At 44.0% G+C, this 24,411-nt stretch overlaps 2 protein-coding genes across 2 annotated transcripts in view; one reads left to right on the top strand and one right to left on the bottom strand.

Moving 5' to 3' along the window:
* LOC117354956 (oocyte zinc finger protein XlCOF6-like) overlaps nucleotides 1-24,411 on the bottom strand; it is a 42,475-nt gene that overhangs the window by 12,882 nt on the left and 5,182 nt on the right. The window contains exon 3 of the mRNA XM_033932915.1: nucleotides 16,100-16,226. Within this exon, the coding sequence (XP_033788806.1) occupies nucleotides 16,100-16,226 (127 nt within the window). The remainder of the gene's footprint in view (nucleotides 1-16,099; nucleotides 16,227-24,411) is intronic.
* The window catches only part of LOC117354558 (oocyte zinc finger protein XlCOF6-like), a 41,517-nt gene continuing 41,316 nt past the window's right edge, over nucleotides 24,211-24,411 (top strand). The window contains exon 1 of the mRNA XM_033932292.1: nucleotides 24,211-24,295. The gene's annotated coding sequence lies outside the window, so the exon portion shown is untranslated. The remainder of the gene's footprint in view (nucleotides 24,296-24,411) is intronic.

The raw sequence follows: 24,411 nt of genomic DNA, 5'->3' as shown, positions 1-24,411 counted from the left end.
TGCTTTAGAGGCAGAATTGAGGAGAACTAGGTCAGTTTACCCTGGGTCAGCCCAGGAAGGAGGTTCTCAGGATGGGTCTCCTGAACCTCAGAGGAACCATGATATAGAAATGGTAGATGCAGCCCCTGTTCCTGAAGCCAGCCAGCTTGCCAGCCTGGAGCCCATGGAGTTTTTGGACGCTTCCATGGAACCAGATGCCACAGCAATGGATATAAGTTAAGTGCAGTAACTTTATCTTTTTGGCTGTACTTAACTTGATGAACTTTGTTTTGCTGGTTTTGTTTTCTTTTGAAACCTGTATGCACCTGTTGAAAGCCTGATGAGTAGTGCTAGGCTCAAGGCTATAAAGGTGCCAGAATCTGGTAACATTAAAACCAGGTTCATTTTGTTTATAACATTTTTACCTTTTTTGCCTTTTGTGGCTGATTGTGGGACTATGTTATGAACTATGTGAAGGGATAGTAGTTTGGGGAGAATCCACACAAGATCCTTGGGTGGGATTGTGGGGCCATTTGTGGCAAGTTACTAAAGAAGTGGATTCGGCTACTCCCCTCCCCCACCAACTGCTCATTAAGTTGGTTGGAGCAGGCCTGTTGCAAGCCAGGCCTAATTGGACACTTGCATACAACTTGGAAGTATAATAGTCTGATTCTTGCCCTGCCTAGAATAACAGGATTATTGAGACTGGACTATCCGAGATTGTTGCAGTGCTTACCCGTTAATACCTGCAAGGAAGGTGAGGGCTTTATGGTTTTTCAGCCCGGATATTTTTTTCATGTTTTGTTTTGCATTATTCATGAAGTATCTAAACCCCTGACTTAGGGGACAAGGCACTCAATAAATTGAGACTCTTATACATAAGAACTTTATTGTTCCTGATTTGTTTTTTTTTTTACTGATTAAAAACCAGCAGGACCTCCAGCTTCTTCTGGAGGCACGTGGAGCGCAGGCTATTCTGGGCGCTGACCGGGGCCATCATTCAAGCCGGCACCGGTGGTGCCACAAGAGGGAAGAGGCATTTTTCCCTTTTTTTTAGGGAATTTCCTCTGTAAAGTGTGGTGGGGTTCCCCCTACACACACTCCCATGGCAGCGGCAATAGTACTAACTTAAGTGTGGGGGTTCCCCCTCCCCACACCCCCTCGGAGCACTTTAAATTAAGTTTAAGTCCGGCACGCTGATGTCCTGCGCACGATTGCCTGCTCTATATTGTTGGTGTTCGATTGTCTTGCGCGGTTTTGTCCCGTCACCGTCCCGATTGGTTAGAAAGTAGTAGGACGCCTACTGCTGCCTACAATCGGGACGCTGTTTATACAATTTTGCCCTAAGAGTCAGTCATTTCAGAAATAAACTTCAACTAATGAAGTAAGGATAAGAACATAAGTTTTGCCTCTACTGGATCAGACCATAGGTCCATCGTGCCCAGCAGTCCGCTCACGCGGCGGCCCATCAGGTCCAGGACCTGTATAGTGATCCTCTATCTATACTCTTCTATCCCCTTTTCCTTCAGGAAGTTATCTAATCCCTTCTTGAACCCCAATACAGTACTCTGTCCTATTACACCCTCTGGAAGCTCATTCCAGGTGTCCACCACCCTTTAGGTGAAGAACTTCCTAGCATTGGTTCTGACTGTCCCCTCTTAATTTTTCCAAATGTCCTCTCATTTTTGTAGTTTTCAAAAGTTTGAAGAGTCTGTCCCTCTCCACTTTCTCTATGCCCTTCATGATCTTGTAAGTCTCTATCATGTCACCTCTAAGTCTCCGCTTCTCTAGGGAAAAGAGCCCCAGTTTCTCTAATCTTTTAGCATACGAAAGGTTTTCCATACCTGAACCCTCTCGAGTATCGCCATATCCTTCTTTCGATACGGCAACCAATATTGGACGCATTATTCCAGATGGGGGCGCACCATCGTCCGATACAACGGCAGGATAACTTCTTTCGTTCTGGTTATAATACCTTTCTTGAAAGTACCTAGCATTCTATTCGCCTTTTTAGCGGCTGCTGTGCACTGTGCCGACGGCTTCATTGTCTTGTCCACTATTACCCCCAAGTCCTTTTCTTGGGTACTTTCACCCATTACCAGCCTTCCCATCGTATAGCTGTACTTTGGGTTTCTGTTTCCTACATGCAAGACTTCACATTTCTCTACATTAAACTCCATCTGCCATCTCGTCGACCACTCTCCCAGCTTATTCAGGTCCCTTTGTAAGTCTTCGCAGTCCTCTTTAGTCCTAACTCCACTAAATTGTTTGGTGTCATCTGCGAATTTTATTACTTCGCACTACGTCCCTTTTTCTAGATCATTTATAAATACATTGAACAGCAGCGGTCCAAGTACCGACCCCTGCAGAACACCACTCGTGACTATCCTCCAGCCCGAGTAGTGGCCCTTCACTCCCACCCTTTGCTTTCTACCCGCCAACCGATTTTTGATCCATCTATGTACGTCTCCTTCCACCCCATGGTTCTTCAGTAGGCGTTCATGGGGTACCTTATCAAAGACTTTTTGGAAATCTAAGTATACGATGTCTATGGGGTCCCCTTTGTCCATCCGTTTTATTCCTTCGAAGAAGTGCAATAAGTTCGTTAGGCACGATCTTCCCTTGCAGAAGCCATGTTGGCTTGTTTTCATCAGTTTATTCCTTTCTAGATGCTCATCAATGTTGTCTTTTATCAGTACTTCTGCCATCTTCCCCGGCACTCACTCACTGGTCTGTAGTTCCCCGGGTCACTTCTCGATCCTTTTTCAAAGATGGGCGTAACATTAGCTATCTTCCAATCCTCCGGGATCACGCCTGTTTTCAGGGATAGATTACAAATCTGCTGTAATAGTTCTGCTATTTCCTCCTTTAGTTCTTTCAATACCCTGGGGTGGATTCCGTCCGGGCCTGGAGATTTGTCAGTTTTTAATCTGCTTGCGTACGTCCTCAAGGCTTACCTCCATGGATGTTAATTTTTCTGCTTGATCTCCTTCGAAGATTTTTTCAGGTTCTGGCACGATGGATGTGTCCTCTTTTGTAAATACTGATGAAAAGAACATGTTTAGTCTATCCGCCACTTCTTTTTCCTCCTTCACCACTCCTTTCCTATCTACGTCATCCAGCGGTCCCACCTCCTCCCTTGCCGGCTGCCTCCCCTTAACATATCTGAAGAACGGCTTGAAATTTCACGCTTCCCTGGCTAGCCTCTCTTCATATTCTCTTTTTGCTCTTCTAACCACAAGATGACATTCTTTTTGATGCTTCCTGTGTTCTTTCCTGGAAGAGGAGTAATATAATCAAGTTCGCAGATGACACAAAACTATGTCGGTCAGTGGGATCACAAATGGATAGCGAAGAACTCCAAAGAGATTTGAACCAGCTAGAGAAGTGGGCAGAAAAGTGGCAGATGAAGTTCAATATAGACAAATGTAAAGTGATGCACCTGGGCACAAAGAACAGGGAACAGGGAACATGAATATAAAATGTTAGGTGTGACGTTGGGCAAGAGCGAACAAGAAAGAGACCTGGGGGTACTGATAGACAGGACCCTGAAGCCGTTGGCACAATGTGCAGCGGCAGCAAAGAAAGCCAACAGGATGTTGGGCATGATAAAGTAGGGTATCTCAAGTAGATCGGCGAATGTCATAATGCCACTTTACAGAGCAATGGTCAGACCTCACCTGGAGTACTGTGTCCAACACTGGTCTCCTCTCCTAAAGAAGGATATAACCCTGCTGGAGAGGGTGCAGAGGAGAGCCACGAAGCTAGTAAAAGGTATGGGAAATTTGAGCTACAAAGAACGCCTCGGAAAACTAAGCTTGTTCACCCTTGAGAAGAGAAGACTGCGAGGGGCTATGATAGAGACTTTCAAAATACTAAAAGGACTCGACAAAATAGAACAGGAAGCATCGTTATTCACATTGTCAAATGAGACTTGGACAAGAGGGCACGGGCTGAAATTGAGGGGCGACAGACCCAGGACGAATGTCAGGAAGTTCTGTTTCACACAGCGAGTGGTGGATGTTTGGAATGCTCTCCCGGAGGAGGTTGGGAGGGAAACCTCCATTATGGGATTCAAGTGCAAGTTGGATGCGCACCTCCTTGCAAATCACATTGAGGGATACGGCTAAATATGGTCATCATAAGGGAACACCTAGATTGGCCTCTGTGTGTGCGGGTCACCGGATTGGATGGACCAAAGGTCTGATTCGGTGAGGGCATTTCTTATGTTCTCCCCGGTTTTGTCCTTTTTCCATTTCCGGAATGAATGTTTCTTTTCTCCTATCGCTTTCTTCACTTCTTTAGTTCTAAATTTAGGCATTTCTTGATATATTTTGGAAGTCTGTATCCTATCCTCAATACTGCAAGTGACACATTCATCAGCCATAAAGTAAATCTTATCACTAACTTAAACCTGAGCAGAGTATGGACTGCAGTCTACCGTGTCTTTGTTCTGGACTCCAGTCTGCCTTTATGAACTGCAGACTTCAGAAGTTGAATAGATTTGGGGGGCTGTGACACTCTCTGCTTCAAAAATTGCTAATCCTTTATGGGATATAACAGTATAAAGTAGTATGATTTGTCATCAATTCTTGTATGGAAACATTCCAGAATTGTTTAAAAATAATATACTTAGCTATACACCAAAAACATCATTGCGCTCTGAGAATCTAGCTTTACTGAAGATAACTGTGAATCTAAGGCTTGTTGACTTTTTGTTGTGCAGGAGTTAAAATAAGGAACTCCTTGGTGGGTCATCCAAAACTGTCGTGAAAAGGGCATGTTTAGAAAACTACTTAAGACGCAGTTATTTGTAGATGCCTTTTTCTAGCCAATAATTTTCCTCTCTGGCAGAGTTGATGAACTATTCATGATTTTTCTATGTAAGCTATGGCATTATTTTGTAGACATGATTTCTGAGGATTGTTTGTATGTTTTAAAATTATGTATGTAAATTATGTAAACCGTTTAGTTTTAAACGGTATAGAAATTTTTTTAAATAAATAAATTTTTACTGATTGATTGAAAAAATATCAAGATGTAATTTAATATTGAACTATAACCGCATTTCAAACTTGCTTTATCTTGGAAACGTGTGCATGTGATGTCATCACATCCGTGCATGCTTGGAGCCCTCCAGATGCGGCCCCGTGCTCAGGCAGAGCTGGGGCCTTTCCTGTCACCTACAGCCAATGTCAAACAAGCCTCCAGCGGCTCCCAACAGGAACTCCACCAGTACACATAGCAGGACTGCGATTGATGCGGCTCCCAACCACGGGTGACCTACCCCCCGCCACATGAGAGGTACCTATCCCGCTGAGAGGAGGACCACATCCTTTTTTTCTTTAGGAAACCTGGTAATCCTACACAAACATTAATAATTAGAGATGATCTATGTACAATGAGATTTTTTTAAAGTTTGTAATCTATTATACTACTATCCATTCAGTCGTGTCTGACCCTTGGATACTCTATAGGCCAGTCCTCACCATGCTTCCCTGTTTTTCACAGCTTGATGTTCATTCCCATGTTATTCTTGATGGTATCCAGCTTGATGGTCTCCCCTGCTTCCTTTTACCACTGACCATTCCAAGCAGCACCTCCATTTCTAGTGAATTTGCCTTTATCACTTGTCCAACACAGGTCAGTTTCTGTTCTATTTTCTCTGCCTTCCAGGGACAACTCTGGGTTTATATGATCAATAACATCTTTGCTGGTGATCCTAGCTGTCCATGTGATTCGTAGACGTCTTCCCCAGCACCATAGCTCAAAGGCATCGATTTTTCTTCTAGGTGCTTTTGTGAGTGTCCATGTCTTGCAGCCATATGTCGCAATTGGGAACACAATGGCAGTGATCAGTCTTTGTTTGATGTTGACTGGCAGTGATCAGTCTTTGTTTGATAGTGACCGAGACGTCTTTGGACTTCCATATTTGGTCCATGCTCACCATGGCTGCATGCCCCAGTGCCAATCGACGCTTGATCTCTGCTGCTGAACCGCCACTGTGTCAATCGCTTCTATTTCTTCATGGTTGATTTTTATGTGAACTTTCTTGTTGGCGGTAGTCATGATTTTGGTCTTCTTGATGTTCAGGTAAAGTCCCATCTTTATGCTTTCTCCTTTCAGCTTCAGGTTCAACTTCTTGAGGTCCTTCTCACTCTCTGCTAATCTCAGATTTCCGATGGTTCTTCCGCCTATTTCACCCCAACACTCGAATCATCTAAGTCCAGCTTCATCATGATTACTTCTGCATAGAGGTTGAAAAGAAAAGAAGAGAGGATGCATCTTTGTCTTGTACCCTTTTTGATCTTGTATCTCCATATCTAGTTCATACTGTAGCTTCTTGATCATAGTAGAGTGATCTGATTAACCTGATCAGGTGCGATGACACTCCTACCTTAGTGCTTTCCAAAGACAGACAGACATATCAGATACAAAAAAAACCCACTTTTAGTACCGTACTCAAGCCACCCATCCATTTCTTTATATTTATTAGATTGTTGATAAGAGTAGGTTCACAATCTAAGTTTTTGTACCTGGGGTGTAGTCAAACAGATGTTAATGAGGTCATTTTCTATTCCTTCCTGATGTTCAGATAACTACTACTACTACTTATCACTTATATAGCGCTGAAAGGCATAAGCAGTGCAGTACATTTTGTTATTTTTATAGATGGCCCCTGCTCAGAAGAGCTTACAATCTAACTTGGACAGACAAGACATGACATAGAGGGTAGGGGATGCAGGACCCAAAGTGAGAAGAGTTAGGAGTCGAAAGCAGTCTCAAAGAGGTGGGCTTTTAAATGGGCCTTGAACGCTGCCAGAGACGGAGCCCGCAGTAGGGATTTGGACAGCTTGTTCCAAGCATATGGCGCAGCAAGGCAGATGAGACGGAGTCTGGAGCTGGCAGTTGAAGAGAAGGGCACAGATAGGAAGGACTTACCAGCTGAGTGGAGCTCACGGAGGGGTGGGGGGGATCACAGGAAGAGGTAAGTGAAGAGAGATAGTGAGGGGCAGCCAAGTGAGTGCATTTGTAGGTCAGTAAGAAGAGCTTGAATTGTATTCAAAAACAGATGAGAAACCAATGAAGTGACTTTTTTTTTTTTGTAAATCTTTATTCATTTTCAATCTTACATCAAGTGTACAAACATCAAAACAATAAAATTAAACGTATCACTTGACATTCTTTCTATTTTATCTTATAATACATAAAATTACCACCCTCTCCACCCATCATTCCCTGTATTATTTTCCCAATATGAATACTAATATATAACCCTCCCCCTTCCTAACTTTAGACAGTGTATATTTCATTAGAAAATGGTATCTACTCATTACAATAAGAAGTTAATGGCTCCCAAATTTTATTAAAATGATTATAATTCCCTTGTTGTATAGCTATTGTTCTCTCCATTTTATAGATGTGACCTAATGAGTTCCACCAAAAATTATAATTGAGTCTACTGTAATTTTTCCAATTACTTGTGATATGCTGAATGGCGACTCCTGTCATGATCAATAAAAGTTTATTGTTATTTGCTGATATTTGGCTCTTTTTCCTCATTGACATACCAAATATTACTGTATCATAAGATAATGCCACATGCTTTTCCAATAAACAATTTACTTGATCCCAAATTGAAGTTCCAAAAGGCTAAGATAAAGGGACAATAAAACAAAAGATGGTCTAAAGTCCCTACTTCAAGATTACAATGCCAGCATCTATTAGACTTTGAGCTATTTAACTTTTGTAATCTAACTGGGGTCCAAAACGCCCTATGTAGAAGAAAAAACCAAGTTTGCCTCATAGATGCAGACATTGTACTTCTCATCCTCCAAGACCAAATTTGTGGCCATTGAGAAGCTGAAATCTGATGCTTAATCTCAATGCTCCAAATATCCCTAAGACCATTTTTGGGCTTCTTTTTAACAGATTCCCTTATAATTTTATACCACTGTGCGGCCTAGTGTCCCAGAAAGTCCTCCTGAAAGCATAAAAATTCCAGACTATATTGCGTACTAAGATTTTTCCATTCAGGGAATCCTACCTGAATGGCCTGCTTCAGTTGTAACCACCTAAAACTTTGTGATTTATTAAAACCATATTTATTTTGCAACTGTGAAAAATCAAGCAGTTTACCATTTAAAATAACATCATTTAAAGTCTGAATTCCTGCAATCATCCAATGCCTCCAGATGATCTTAAATCTGCCAATTTGAATCTTGGGGTTTAGCCATATGGTTTGATTTGTTGATTTACTAATAGGAATAGTTGTTAAATTGCTGACAAATCATAAGATTTTCCATGTGTCCATTAAAATTCTATTATCTTTATACAGTCTAGGCATCTTGATACTAAGGACATGACAAAGATGTAGAGGAAACATGAGCCGCCATCCCAAATATAACCAATCTGGGGTGTTTTCAATGAGCTCAGGGAGGACCCATTACATACCTTGGCGTAAAATATAGGCTTGATGGTACCTATAAAAGTTTGGAAAATTTACCCCACCCTCCTTAATTGATTTTTGTAAAGATACTAGAGCGATTCTAGGAGTTTTACCTAGCCAAATACATTTTGTCAGAATAGAATTCAATTTTTTATAAAAAGACCCCTGAAAAAAAACTGGAATCATACCCATTTGATAACAAACTACAGGCAATATCATCATTTTAACAGTTTGAACTCTCCCCCACCAAGACAAATGCAAAGGATTCTATTGCTCACACATTTCTGTTACCTTTTTTAATAGAAATTTTTCAATTTCTTTCACAGTGTCTTCTAGTGTTTTTAATCCAAATATCTAAATATTTTAATCCATCTTCCTTCCATACAAATAAGAATGTATCAAACAAACTCTTTGTACAATGTACATTAAGTGGAAGAATTTCAGATTTACTCCAGTTTATCTTATATCCTGAAAATTTTCCAAATTTTTCTATCAATTCTAACAAACATGGAATGGTTATTCTTGGATTTCTCAAATGAAGTAATATATCATCTGCATATGCAGAGACCTTAAATTCCCATTCTTTACGAGGAATACCCTGTATCCCCTTTGCTTGTTGAATAGCTAATAATAAGGATTCCAAAACAATATCAAAGAGCAAAGGAGATAGTGGACATCCCTGCCTAACTCCCCTATGCAAATTAAAACTTTCTGATAAATTATTATTAACATATAATCTTGCCATAGGGGAGCTATACAAAGTTTGAATCATTTGTATAAATCCCGAACCTATACCAAACCAATCCAATGCCTGATACATGAATGTCCATTCCACTCTATCAAAAGCTTTCTCTGCATCTAAAGATACAGAAAAAGCCGGATCATTCATGTCTTTTGTTAAATATAGCTTGTGAAAAGCCAGTCTGGTATTACTAGAAGAATGTCTGTTCGCAACAAATCCAGTTTGATGCATATCAATGATATAAGGGAGAGCCTTAGCTAACCGCATTGCCAATGCTTTAGCTAATAATTTTCAATCCACATTAATTAAAGAAATAGGCCTGTAATTTGAAACCAAAGTGGGATCTTTATTTGGCTTTGGCAAAACAATAGTCAAGGATTCTGCCATAGTACCTGTAATGCAACCTTTACTTAGTTGAGACTGATATAAATTTAATAATTGGGGTAATAAAGAAGTTTAAAATGATTTATAAAATTCCACTGTAAAACAATCCCCACCTAGAGCGGATCCAACTCTAAGAGATTTCAGTGCTGTTTCTAATTCTTTTAATGATATAGGCTCTTCTAAACTTTTTTTAATGTGTTCAGGAATCTTCGAACCATCAATAAGTTTTTTAAAAATTCCAAACCATCTTGTTTTTTATCAGCATAAGACTCGGAAGAATACAGATCTTTATAAAAATTTAAAAATTGACTTAAAATATTTACATTACATTACATTAGGGACTTCTATTCCGCCTATACCTTGCAGTTCAAGGCGGATTACAAAAGAGCTAACTGGACATTTCCAGTGAAGTTACAACATTTTTGGGTTGTTGTTTTTTCGGTTCCAAGAGAGGAGAGGTACCTGGATTAATTCCGGAAAAACTTGCAAATTGGATATTAAATTGACTGTACGTTACTGTGTGATATAACAAATAGATTATAGTTAGAGTACAAATAAGATTACATTACATTTCAGGGATCTGAATACTTGGTTGGTGTTTTGGGGAGAAAGAGATTATTTAAGTGGAGGTTTTCATCTAGGAGGGAGAATTTATCTAGGAGGAGGGGGAAGGGTTGGGTTAAGATATCTGGATAAATTTTTTGAAAAGTAGGGTTTTGATTTCTTTTCGAAAAGTTTTGAAGTCGCCTGTTGCGGTCAACAGGTTGGAGATGGAGTGGTTAAGTTTTGCTGCTTGCGTCGCCAGAAGGTTATCAAACATCTTTTTGTGCTGAGTGCCCTTGAGTGGAGGGAAGGCAAAAGGGTTCAGATCTGAGTGTGTGTATTTCCTTTTTCATCCTTTATTGCTATAATTTTTGTTTTTCTTTTCTTTAAGATAGTTTGCCAGTAATCTTCCCGCCTTATTTGAATTTCCATAAAGCACAGTTACTTACCGTAACAAGTGTTATCCAGGGACAACAGGCAGATATTCTCTACATGTGGGTGAAATCATCCACGGAGCCCTGACGCGGACAGCTTTTTAAGCAAACTTGATTGAAGATTTCAAGTTTGCTGGTGCTGCACCACGCATGTGTGTACCTTCCCGCTCCACTAGAGGGCGCATCCCCTCCTCGTGGTCTTCAGTTCTTTGTTTCCGTGGAGCCAGAAAGCCCTGTCGTTTTTCTCTCCGTGTCTAGTTTGGCGTCATCGGTGAATAGTGTTACTTTACCCTGAAGCCCTCGGATCAAGTCCCTTATGAATATGTTAAAAAGGAACGGACCCAGGACTGAGCCCTGTGGCACTCCGCTGGTCACCTCCAATGTCTCAGAGAGGGTGCCGTTGACCACCACCCTCTGAAGTCTTCCACTCAGCCAATCATTGACCCATGCAATTAGTGTCTCACCTAACCCCATCGATTTCATCTTGCTTAATAGTCTGCAAAAAGCTTTACTGAAATCCAAGTACACTATGTCCAGAGACTCTCCCGAGTCTAGCTTTCCTGTTACCCAATCATCAGCTTCTTTGATTGGGTAACAGGAAAGCTAGACTCGGGAGAGTCTCTGGACATAGTGTACTTGGATTTCAGTAAAGCTTTTGACAGTGTCCCACACCACAGACTATTAAGCAAGATGAAATCGATGGGGTTAGGTGAGACACTAATTGCATGGGTCAATGATTGGCTGAGTGGAAGACTTCAGAGGGTGGTGGTCAACAGCACCCTCTCTGAGACATCGGAGGTGACCAGCGGAGTGCCACAGGGCTCAGTCCTGGGTCCGTTCCTTTTTAACATATTCATAAGGGACTTGACCCGAGGGCTTCAGGGTAAAGTAACACTATTCGTCGATGACGCCAAACTATGTAATATAAGTGGAAGCAATCTGCAGCATAGTATGACGCAGGATCTGCTTACGTTGGAAAACTGGTCCTCGACATGGCAGCTGGGCTTCAACGCCAAGAAATGTAAGGTCATGCATCTCGGCAGTGGGAATCCATGCAAAACTTACACCTTAAATGGAGAAACCGCACTCTACCCTCAGGCTGTCCCATCGAGGTCGGGTCCGAGGGGAGCGCCGAGGTCGAGGGTGCCTCGGGCGCCGACGCCCCGGTGCCCGAGGCCGAGGTCGCCACCTGCGGGGCCGCCGAGACCGAAGCAGTCGAGGCCGAAGCCTGCTGCAGGTGCTCAATGGCCCCGGACAGCTCCGAGGAGATTAACGCCCGGAGCAAGTCCTGGAACGCCGGGATCGGCATCCCCGGGGGCAATACCTGCCGACGCTCCTCAGAGGGCGACCTCGGTCTCGAGTATTCCCTCGGGACGATCGACTTGGGCATCTTGGGCTGGGCGGAGGTGGACCCTCCCGCCATCGAAGAGCCCGAGGATGGCTTTTTGGATGATCCTGGAGCTGAGGAGGGAAGTGGAGACTTACCCGAGGCCTTGGATGAGGCAACCTGCTTCGATGGCATCGAGGGACGAGGCGAAGTCGAGGGTCCCGAAGCCGAGGTCGAGGCCGAGGTCAAGGCCGGGGCCGAAGCCGAGGCCGAACTCGAGGCCTTCCCGGGCGGGGACTCTATGGAGAAAAGTTCCGCCATGCGGGCCTTGCGGCGAAGGAGTGCCCGCTTCTGGAAGGTGGCACACTTCTCACACACGTCCGTCGGGTGCTGGGGCCCAAAGCACCGTAAACAGCACCGATGAGGGTCTGTTATGGAAAGGAGTTGGTCACAACGACCGCACTTTTTAAAACCTGTAACAGGCCGGGACATGGGCCTACAACAGAAAAAAAGTTGAATTTTTTTTTAATTTTTTTTTTTGAAAAAAGGAAGAAAAATGACACGCAGCGACCGCGTCAAAAAAACGTCCACAGCCGCGGCGACAGAAGGCAAAAGAGCACAAAAATATCCACAGGGCTTCTGGCTCCGCGGATGAAATAGAACTGAGGACTAGAGAATGACACGGGGAGCGATCCCCGCAGCGAACCGCTGCGTGGCTGCGGTTTGGCTGCGGGTTATGGTGACCTCATTAGCAAATCGCCGCAGACGCGGGGACAAATCCTTTCACCGACCGCAAAAACGGTGAATAGATTTGTCCCCGCAGGCCAATGTCCCCCCCTCTAGGAACCGCAATTTACCTGTGTTTTCACCGTGCTCCTCATTTGTCAGATCAACCCTTCCTGCCAATAGAACCCGCCCCCCCCCCGACGATCGCCCTCACTGGTAGGAGGGTGCCCAACCCCTCCTGCCGGCACCCCCAACGGCCCCTATATCGCCAATAGGAGGGTGCCCAACCCCTCCTGCCGGTCCCTCCCCCAACAAACCCCGCCATCCCGAAACACCACCCTTAGTCTTACTTTCCAAGTTGGACCGGACAGCTCCTCGCTCGTCTGGCCAGCAGGCCTGCCTCTGTCCAAATGAGGCGGGCCCGCCCCTCCCCTCCCCTGCCTAACCCACAGGATCCTAGGGCCTGATTGGCCCAAGCACCTAAGGCCCCTCCTATAGCGGGAGTGGCTTTAGGTGCCTAGACCAATCAGGCCCTAGGATCCTGTGGGTTGGGCAGGGTAGGGGCGGGCCCGCCTCATTTGGACGGAGGCAAGCCTGCTGGCCATACGTGTGAGGAGCCGTCCGGTCCAACTTGGAAAGTAAGACTAAGGGGGTTCCGGGGTGGGAGGGTTCGTTGGGGGGGGGGTCCAGCAGGAGGGGTTGGGTACCCTCCTGCCGGCGATCTTAGGGGAGGCCATTGGGAGGACCGGCAGGAGGGGTTGGGTACCCTTCTGCTGCGATTGTCGGGAGGGCCGTTGGGGGGGTCTACAGGAGGGGTTGGGTGCCCTCCTGCCGTGATCGCTGGGGGGAGGGGAGACTTGCAGCCGTAGCCGCGGTCACTATGCTAATCACGGCAGGGAGATCTTTGCCGCGATTAGGTACAGCGGCCGCGTCTACTTACCATATAGGCTAACATTGTAAGCATTTAAAGTACATGTCGTGTTTGTTTTTGCATTGCTAGCCCCAGGGGTGGTGGAAGATTAGTGATTGAAAAACTGTATGAAAAATAACTATTTTAAATTTAGTGATCAAAATGTGTCAGTTTTGAGAATTTATATTAATTAATTTTTTCTCTGCGTGTTTTGTTTTTGTATAGTTATTAACTAATATTTAACTAAGTTTTAAAGTTTTAAAGAATGTTTCCTTTATACGTAAATAAAGAAAAGTGAATGGGATTGCAGTGGCGGTGACGGAGCGGTGAATGGGGTGTCAGTGGCGGTGACGGGGCGGTGACGGGGATGGTGAGACGGGGACGGGGCGGGGACGGGGATGGTGAGACGGGGACGGGGCGGTGACGGGGACCAATTTTTTCACCATGTCATTCTCTACTGAGGACCACGAGGTGGGGATGCGCCCTCTAGTGGGCAAGAAGGCTAGCACATGCGTGGTGCAGTGTGCAAACTTGAAACTTCAATCAAGTTTGCTTGAAAAGCTGTCCGCGCTGGGGCTCCGTAGATGACGTCACCCACATGTGAGAATATCATGCCTGCTTGTCCTGGGATAAAGAAAATTCCTGATCATTAAAATGAAGTATTCGCCATATATCTATCAAATTACAAGATTGTACCAAATTATCTAACCCTAATGATTTTATATTTTTACTTGGTTTTTTATCCATAAAAGGATCCATTACAGCATTAAAATTTCCAGCTACAACTAAATTAGAAGCAGCTAGTGACTTTAGGAGAAGAGTAATGTAAGTAAAGAGGCTCTCCTGGAATATGAGTTGTGCAGCCAAATTCTGGACGGATTGGAAGGGAGTGAGATGGCTAAGCGGAAGGCCTGAGAGCAGCGATTTACAGAAGTCTAAGCGCAAAGTGATGAGGGCATGGATATATGTTTTGTTCAGAGAGGAAGGGTTCCATTTTATTTATTTAAGCATTTATATACCACTTATCGTCTAAGTGGTTTACATTCAAGTACTCAAGTAATATTATAGAGGAAGAAGTGGCAGGTTTGAGCGATATGTTGTATCTGGGCGGTAAAGGAGAGAAAGAATTCAAAGATGACCACAAGATTATGAGCAGACAAAACAGGAAGGATGGGTTTCAGTAGAGATATTTGGCAAGAGGTAGATCTGGGATTCGTCAGCTTAGAGGTGATACTGGAAGCCATGGGAGGAGATCACTGCTCCGATTGAACAAGTGTAGATTGAGAAAAGGAGCGGTCCCAGGACAGAGCCTTGAGGTGAGCAATTAATAATAGGAAGACTGTGGAGGAGGAACCACCATTGCATACACTGGCGGTGCGATAGCAGAGAGAAATAGAAAACCAGCACACAAATCATGCTCTTAACATTAGAAACCTACTTTAGAAACCTGCTAAGAAATGTAAGGTCATGCACCTCGGAAGCGGAAATCCATGCAGGACGTACTTCTTGAACGGAGAAACTTTAACTAGGACTTCAGCAGAACGAGATTTAGGAGTAATCATCAGTGCAGACATGAAAACTGCCAATCAAGTGGAGAAGGCTTCATCTAAGGCAAGGCAGATATTGGGTTGTATCAATAGAAGTTTCGTCTGCCGAAAGCCTGAAGTCATAATGCCGTTGTACAGGGCCATGGTGAGACCTCATCTGGAGTACTGTGTGCAATTCTGGAGGCCACATTACAGTAAAGATGTGCGCAGAATTGAATCGGTTCAACGGACGGCCACCAGGATGATCTCGGGGCTCAAGGGTCTCTCGTACGAAGAGAGACTGAACAAATTGCTGCTCTACACTCTTGAGGAACGTAGGAAGAGGGGAGACATGATCGAAACATTTAAGTACCTCACGGGACGTGTCGAAGTGGAAGATGATATTTTCTTTCTCAAGGGACCCTCGGCCACAAGAGGGCACCCGCTCAAACTCAGGGGCGGAAAATTTCATGGCGACACCAGAAAGTATTTCTTCACAGAGAGAGTGGTTGATCATTGGAACAAGCTTCCAGTGCAGGTGATCGAGGCAGACAGCGTGCCAGACTTTAAGAATAAATGGGATCCCCATGTGGGATCCCTACGAGGGTCAAGATAAGGAAATTGGGTCATTAGGGCATAGACAGGGGGTGGGTAAGCAGAGTGGGCAGACTTGATGGGCTGTAGCCCTTTTCTGCCGTCATCTTCTATGTTTCTATGTTTACCATCAGCTTAGAGTTGGCATAGGGGGTTGAAGAGAGGATTTCTTATGATTTTCTGTTTAAAACCTGCCAATTCTGATTTGTTTTGCAAGCAGAAGATGACATGGTATGGGGCAGGCGCTGTTCACTTTAGTACCAGAGCTCTGAGCATTGGGATCTCTGTTTCTCATCCCCTAGTGCTCATTACCTTCATGTCAGCTGAAACTCATTCTTACCTCCTCCCATTGTCCTCAATTTATGTACTGCTGACAGATAAAGAGATCAGTTTGTCATCAAATTATACCAGAAGACAATCATACCCAGAATTGTCTTTATAATGATCTCCAACTGTGCTAATAAAAAAGTAAAATTATCCCTTACCCAGTGAGATCAGGATCTGATAATTCTCCTTCATCACTTCCTTGTAAAGCTCCTTCTGCCCTTCATCTAAATACCCCCACTCCTCCTGGGAGAAAGAGATAGCGATGTCCTCAAATGTCACCCGCATCTGAAACACAAACCAGAAACACACTCAGCATCTTCTGAGTCACCATCAGGAGAATTCTCAATGCTGGGGCACATCAGGGCAGTGGGAGAGTTTTCTGGGTGTACATAATTCACAAATCACATAACACACACTCATTTCAGGAGACTTCCTTGTGCAGAGGCTCAGAACAGAAGAGATTTCTGTGTCTATAAAATTTGCAATCATATAGTTCACAGTTCCAGAGCAGGAAACCTGAAACAAGCAACTTGAAACCATTTAAATACAGAACCTGGGCCGCAAAACCTCCCTTTGTGGAACTCCAGATCTCTCTCCCTCCCCTCAGGAAGGTCCCAAAGTGTTATTATTCAAACTCAGGTCTGCTTTGGGTCCTGATCCTACAGTATCTCAGGTTAGAAAGTTGCAGCAGTGTTTGCAGAAAGTTGGACACAATCTTGTACCTGTGCAGAAGTTCCTGCAATTATTTTGTTATCTGCAGGACTATTTCTGTTAGAGAATAACACGTGAGCTCAGTCCATGTCCCCGCCCACACCCACTGAAGACTCAAGACTCCTGAGGCAGGCCGGTTAGGCCGAAACATGTGCATGTCGGGTCGTTGAGTCATTGGATGCATAAATGAGACTTTGGATGAATAAAGGCATTTGTATTTATCAGATGAATTGAAGGACACTTTTTTGGTGCTCACCATTCTGATTGGGACAATTCCACTCTGGTTTTGTCCCTGCCCACGCAAACCATTTGATCCCATCCACATAATTCTCGAATAGTTTTATACTGAACTTATTTTATTAAAGTACTAGCTGAAGCCCCGGCGTTGCACGAGTATTTAATTATAGCAATAACACTGTAAATGGATTCAAAAAAAGATACTTTATAGTGGTGAATGAAATTATTTTTTTACAACTTTATAAAAAGTACAATATTCAAATTATAATGTGAAATATTTGACAAAATGAATAAAATACAACTAACACAAAACTTGATTATAAACAACATTTTTAGTTTCACCCCCAGGAGCAAGAACATATAAATTCTTGGGTGAACCCACCCTTGAGCAAGCAACATAGACGTGTGTTCCTAGTTCAGCATATGTGAGTACTCATGTAAGGTAATAACATTATGAACTGGGGTGCATGAAGGAAAGAGTTACAAACACAGTTAGAACATACAAACTCTATATGTATGGTGTCCGTGGTAGAATAAAAACGATGTCCCTAGTGGTTATTGTGTCATAGAAAGTGTTTTAGTTGGAATTACTGTGAGAATGGCAGCTTTTTACATTTTTTCCATTGACATGAATGGGTGTAATCTGATATTCTGTTTGTTGCTCCGCCCACATGTGCAGGTGGGCCGCGAGACCCCCAGAACATATCACCCCAGGTAGTGAGGGACCTGCATTCCAAGTTTCGTTCAAATCGGTCAAGCCGTTTTTGAATTACTGTGAGAATGGCAGCTTTTTACATTTTTTCCATTGACATGAATGGGTGAAATCTGATTTTCTGTTTGTAGCTCCGCCCACGTGTGCAGGTGGGCTGCGAGACCCCCAGAACATATCACCCCAGGTAGTGAGGGATCTGCATACCAAGTTTCGTTCAAATCGGTCAAGCCATTTTTGAATTACTGTGAGAATGGCAGCTTTTTACATTTTTTCCATTGACATGAATGGGTGTAATCTGATATTCTGTTTGTTGCTCCGCCCACATGTGCAGGTGGGCCGCGAGACCCCCAGAACATATCACCCCAGGTAGTGAGGGACCTGCATTCCAAGTTTCGTTCAAATCGGTCAAGCCGTTTTTGAATTACTGTGAGAATGGCAGCTTTTTACATTTTTTCCATTGACATGAATGGGTGAAATCTGATTTTCTGTTTGTAGCTCCGCCCACGTGTGCAGGTGGGCTGCGAGACCCCCAGAACATATCACCCCAGGTAGTGAGGGATCTGCATACCAAGTTTCGTTCAAATCGGTCAAGCCATTTTTGAATTACTGTGAGAATGGCAGCTTTTTACATTTTTTCCATTGACATGAATGGGTGAAATCTGATTTTATGTTTGTAGCTCCGCCCACGTGTGCTGGTGGGCCATGAGACCCCCAGAACATATCACCCCAGGTAGTGAGGGATCTGCATACCAAGTTTCTTTTTTTTTTTTTTATAATTCTTTATTCATTTTTAATTTCTTACATCAAGTGATAAATATATAATACATATAATATTCAATAAACACTTGAATATCCAACAATATTTATTTTAATATTAACATATAAAAAACCCCTTTTGTAATAAATTATAAATCATCTATTCTTATATTTATGTACCCACCCTAACCCCTTTATATGTTCTGTCCTTGTGCTATGATATCTGATCTTTAGAAAAAAAAGCCAATGGTCCCCAGATTTTATTAAATTTTTTAATATAACCATGTTGTAACGCTATTGCTTTTTCCATTTTATATATATGGCAAATAGAATTCCACCAAAAAGTGAAATTTAATTTTGTATAATCTTTCCAATTTTGTGTAATTTGTTGTATGGCGACCCCTGTTAATATCAATAAAAGTTTATTATTATTTGCTGATATTGGACTCTGTGTTCTCATTGCTGTTCCAAATAAAATTGTGTCATATGTAAGTCCAACATGATTTTCTAATAATATATTAATTTGGGGCCAAATTGTTTTCCAGAAAGCATTTATACAGGGACAAAAATAGATTAAATGATCTAGTGTCCCTATTTCTATCTTACAATGCCAGCATCTATTAGATTTAGAAGTATCTATTTTTTGTAACCGAGTAGGGGTCCATAAAACTCTATGTAATAAAAACAACCATGTTTGACTCATAGATGCTGACATTGTAGTATGTATTCTCCAGGACCAAAATTGTCTGTCCTATCTCAATACTCCAAATGTCCCTAAGTCCTGTTTTTTTTATTTAAAAAACCATATAATAATTTATACCATTTTGCGGCTTGGTGTCCTAAAAAATCTACCTGAAAGCAATGGATTTGCATACCAAGTTTCGTTCAAATCGGTCAAGCCGTTTTTGAATTACAGTGATAATGGCAGCTTTTTACATTTTTTCCATTGACATGAATGGGTGAAATCTGATTTTCTGTTTGTAGCTCCGCCCACGTGTGCAGGTGGGCTGCGAGACCCCCAGAACATATCATCCCAGGTAGTGAGGGATCTGCATACCAAGTTTCATTCAAATCGGTCAAGCCGTTTTTGCGTGATCGCGGCACATACACACACACACATACATACCTCCGATTTTATATATATATAGATATATAGATAGAAGAAGAAGATAAAAAGAAACAATATTCTGTACAATTGTCATTTTATAAATCAAAGTTCTGGCTGCAGAAATAGAGAAAGATATCTTCAGCTGGCAGGGCTTTGTTTATAAATTTTTATCACAATATAAACTAAAGGAGAAGTTATGTAATAATCTGATATTATATCATATGAACATAAGAATTGCTGCTGCTGGGTCAGACCAGTGGTCATCGTGCCCAGCAGTCCGCTCACACAGCGGCCCTTAGGTCAAAGACCAGTGTCCTATTTGAGTATAGCCTTACCTGCGTACGATCTGGTTCAGCAGGAACTTATCTAACCCTTTCTTGAATCCCTGGAGGGTGCTGTCCCCTATAACAGCCTCTGGAAGAGCGTTCCAGATTTCTACTACTCTCTGGATGAAGAACTTCCTTACGTTTGTATGGAATCTATCACAGTTTTATAAAAATATATAGCATTTTCATTAAATAGTTGTCTGACCCACAACCTATTAATGTTCAAGTCAAGTGAACCAAACATAGGCTGCCATCAGACCATCATAGCAACAGCAATGTCTGTACCATCATAAACAGAATATTAATACAATTCATTTTCTGCTGGCATTTAACATCAATAAAGAAAAAAATTTCCTTTTTGGATATATTGATAATGAAACAAGGTAACTACTATTCTATTCAATAAGACATCTGATAGAAATTCATTATTACAGTATCAAATTTTCCACCCAAAACCCCTCTCCCAGGGAATTCCGGTTGGACAATTTCTCTGTCTTAGGAGGATTTGTTCTGAAGACCAGGAATTTCAGGTGCAAGCATGTAAAATGTATTATAAGTTCATACTAAGGGGATATCCCGATAATGTTAAAAGAATTGCCATCGAGAGTGGCTGTTACATCCTGTGGGAAACAGAGATAATAACCCTATATGTGTTTTACCTTTTTCAACTGACAGTCACAGGGTGTGCCAAATTGTCAAAACACTTTGGTTGGTGTTGCAGGTGTTCCCTGAACTGGTGGAGTTTCCAAAGTTTGTGTTCAATCGAGGATGCAATTTTGGTGAATTATTATGTCATAGGGAGATTCCCAGCGTGACCAGTGGGGGAGGTGGCCATCACGAGTGTGGCAGGAATTAATGATCCCCAGATCGGGAGAAAAAAATTTATTTTATCAACTAATACGGACTGTACTTCAGTTGCACTGGTGTACTGCATAGTATGTCCGTGCAATAAATTTTACATCGGCCACACAAAACAATCTATAAAAATTAGAATAGCTGAACATTTGAGTAATGTACGTTGTAGCCATGTTTCTGTCCCACTGGTCTCGCATTGGTTTGAGGCTGGTCATGTGGAGTAGAGAATGACACGGGGAGCGATCCCCGCAGCGAACCGCTGCGTGGCTGCGGGTTATGGTGACCTCATTAGCAAATCGCCGCAGACGCGGGGACAAATCCTTTCACCGCCCGCAAAAACGGTGAATAGATTTGTCCCCGCAGGCCAATGTCCCCCCTTCTAGGAACCGCTATTTACCTGTGTTTCACCTGCACGTTGCCGCATTGACTCCGCCCCCCAATATACTGGCTCCTCATTTGTCAGATCAACCCTTCCTGCCAATAGAACCCGCCCCCCCCCCCCGACGATCGCCGGCAGGAAGGTGCTCAGCCCTTCATGCCGACAGAACCAGCCCTCCCCAACGATCGCGGCAGGAGGGTACCCATCCCCTCCTGCCTACCCCAACCCCCCCCCCCAACGGCCCTCCCGACGATCGCAGCAGGAGGATATCCAACCCCTCCTGCCAGCTCCCCAACAGCCCCCCTATGATCACTGGTAGGAGGGTGCCCAACCCCTCCTGCCGGCCCCCCCAACGGCCCCCTATATCGCCAATAGGAGGGTGCCCAACCCCTCCTGCCGGACCCTCCCCCAACAAACCCCGCCATCCCGAAACACCACCCTTAGTCTTACTTTCCAAGTTGGACCGGACAGCTCCTCGCTCGTCTGGCCAGCAGGCCTGCCTCCGTCCAAATGAGGCGGGCCCGCCCCTCCCCTCCCCTGCCTAACCCACAGGATCCTAGGGCCTGATTGGCCCAAGCACCTAAGGCCCCTCCTATAGCGGGAATGGCTTTAGGTGCCTAGACCAATCAGGCCCTAGGATCCTGTGGGTTGGGCAGGGTAGGGGCGGGCCCGCCTCATTTGGACGGAGGCAAGCCTGCTGGCCATACGTGTGAGGAGCCGTCCGGTCCAACTTGGAAAGTAAGACTAAGGGGGTTCCGGGGTGGGAGGGTTCGTTGGGGGAGGGTCCAGCAGGAGGGGTTGGGTACCCTCCTGCCGGCGATCTTAGGGGAGGCCATTGGGAGGACCGGCAGGAGGGGTTGGGTACCCTTCTGCTGCGATTGTCGGGAGGGCCGTTGGGGGGGTCTACAGGAGGGGTTGGGTGCCCTCCTGCCGTGATCGCTGGGGGGAGGGGAGACTTGCAGCCGTAGCCGCGGTCACTATGCTAATCACGATTAGCATAGTGACCGCGATTAGGTACACGATTTGGTACACGATTAGGTACACGATTTGCCGCGATTAGGTACAGCGGCCGCGTCTACTTACCATGTAGGCTAACATTGTAAGCATTAAAAGTACATGTCGTGTTTGTTTTTGTATAGTTATTAACTAATATTTAACTAAGTTTTAAAGTTTTAAAGAATGTTTCCTTTATACGTAAATAAAGAAAAGTATTTAAAATCGTACCCGTTTGAGGCTTTTATATATGCAGCGGTGACGGTGACGGGGCGGTGAATGGGGTTGCAGTGGCGGTGACGGGGCGGTGAATGGGGTGGCAGTGGCGGTGACGGGGCGGTGAAGGGAATGGCGGTGACGGGGCGGTGCAGAGGATGGTGAGACGGGGACGGGGCGGTGACGGGGACCAATTTTTTCACCGTGTCATTCTCTAATGTGGAGCTTCAGGAAGGCTGTGAAAACCTTCCTCTTCACAAACCCAGCGCCTTAAAGACATGCACCCAGAAATGCCATTCAGAGTCAACGCACCTACGCCACTTACTCTCACCAGAGCTGCTTAATGGATATATTTTTTGTCATGTCTATATTGTAAATTATATCATCTTTGTCCTATCTCGATTATATTGTAGATGTACTTTTTAACCCGTTCTGGGCTCCTTTGGGAGGATGGGCTAAATAATTGAGCAAATAAATAAATGTGGTTGAAGATCTACGATACACTGTATTACTACAAGCCGCTTCTTATAAAGGGGATGTTTCTCAATTCCTGCTGGAGAAGGAACACCGGCTTATCTATAATTGGCACACTCTGTAGGGCTGAGCAATGAAATTGACTGGTTTCAAGTGTAGGAAGGGAATTGATCTGTCTCCTGTAGGATGCCGCTGGGTTTGTTGAATGAAGGAGTTTAAAGGAAGTGATGTCAGACTGCCTCCTTTAAAACTATTGGAGGAAGGCAGCATCTCTTTTTCAGTTATTTAGCCTGCTGAATCTGTTCAGTTTGGATGGTATGTGTGATTGGAGCTGTAAAAAGTTATTTATGAAGGGTTAAAATTAGTTAAGAGTCACTATGGTATAAATGAATATGTAATGTGGGGGGTGTGCAATTTGCTTCATATGGGTTATTTATTTTTGTATTTTAGTTTCCCCTCCTGAGGAAGCATGTTGTCGCAAAACTCGAGTCGGGGGGGAAGACTTGTGTTTCACAGCTTCAGGAGTTTTTAGGTTCAAACAATTTTTTATTGATGCAAACAACAGACAATGCCAGAGCACCCCAAGGGTGCACAGTACAAACAATGATGCATCATATACAATAAACTAACAAGCAGGTACAGAAGAAAAGTAACAACTACTAAACTCCCCCTCCCCCCTCCTACTCTACATAGGGCAAGCGAGAATAAAGCGGCTGAAAGCACTCCGAGGCCCTGGACTCTTATGAGCCCCGAAGATGCCACACCACCCCTTCTCCCCACCTATACCCACTGATCCCAACCGGAACTAAGTACCAGAACCGTTCAATACCCCTCCCCCCACATGGTGCTTCAGGAGTTTTTAACAGTGTTGCACTAGTAGTTTATGCACATAGCCTCGCCTGTTTCGTGACCAGTTTATTCCAACTACCAATTTTATTAATATTCTGTTTATGAATATTAGTTTGATTATGGTGGTACAGACATCACTGGCACTATGATGGTCTGGCGGCCTATGTTTGGTTCACTTCACTTGAACATTAATAGATTGTGGGTCTGAGCACTATTTAATGAACATGCTATATATTTTTATGAAACTGTGATGTATCAACACAACTAATACACCACTTTATCTTAAAGCAAAAAAAAAAAAAAAAAAGACAATTAAATAGAATTATTTTTTCTACCTATATTGTCTGGTTTCTGCTTTCCTCATTCAATTCCTTCCATCCACTGTCTGCCTCCTCTCTACCTCTCCCTTCCATCTCTCCCTCCCCTATTGGTCTGGCATCCATCTTCTTCCCTTCCCTTCCCTCCCCCAGGTCGTTTTTAGCTTTCTTCTCCCCTCAGTGCCTTCCCCCCCCCCCCCTTCCATCCAGTTGCCTTCAGCGTCTTCTCCCCATTTCCCTCCCTTCCCCTTACCTTCAGGCGATTTCTAATTTTCTTTCCACTGGAGCTGCGCGCGGTTGCCGGAAACTGCTACCTGACGAAACCGGAAGTTGCGTCAGAGGAGGACTTTCCGGCAGACGCACGCGCGGCTTCAAGGCTCCGGCCGCTTGTAGAACGAAACTTTTTAAAAATCGCCTGAAGGTGAGAGGGAGGGAGGGGGATGATGGACCGCGCGCGTTCCCGGCCTTAACTGCGGAGAGAAGGCCAGTCAAGGGATGACGTCACAAAAGAGAGGCCGAGCTTCCCACTTTTCTTCT

The sequence above is a fragment of the Geotrypetes seraphini genome, chromosome 2, assembly GCF_902459505.1.
Source record: "Geotrypetes seraphini chromosome 2, aGeoSer1.1, whole genome shotgun sequence".
NCBI classification, from domain to species: Eukaryota; Metazoa; Chordata; class Amphibia; order Gymnophiona; family Dermophiidae; genus Geotrypetes; species Geotrypetes seraphini.
The sequence above is the reverse complement of the archived record's forward strand: the minus strand, read 5'-3'. Positions and strand labels throughout refer to the sequence as shown.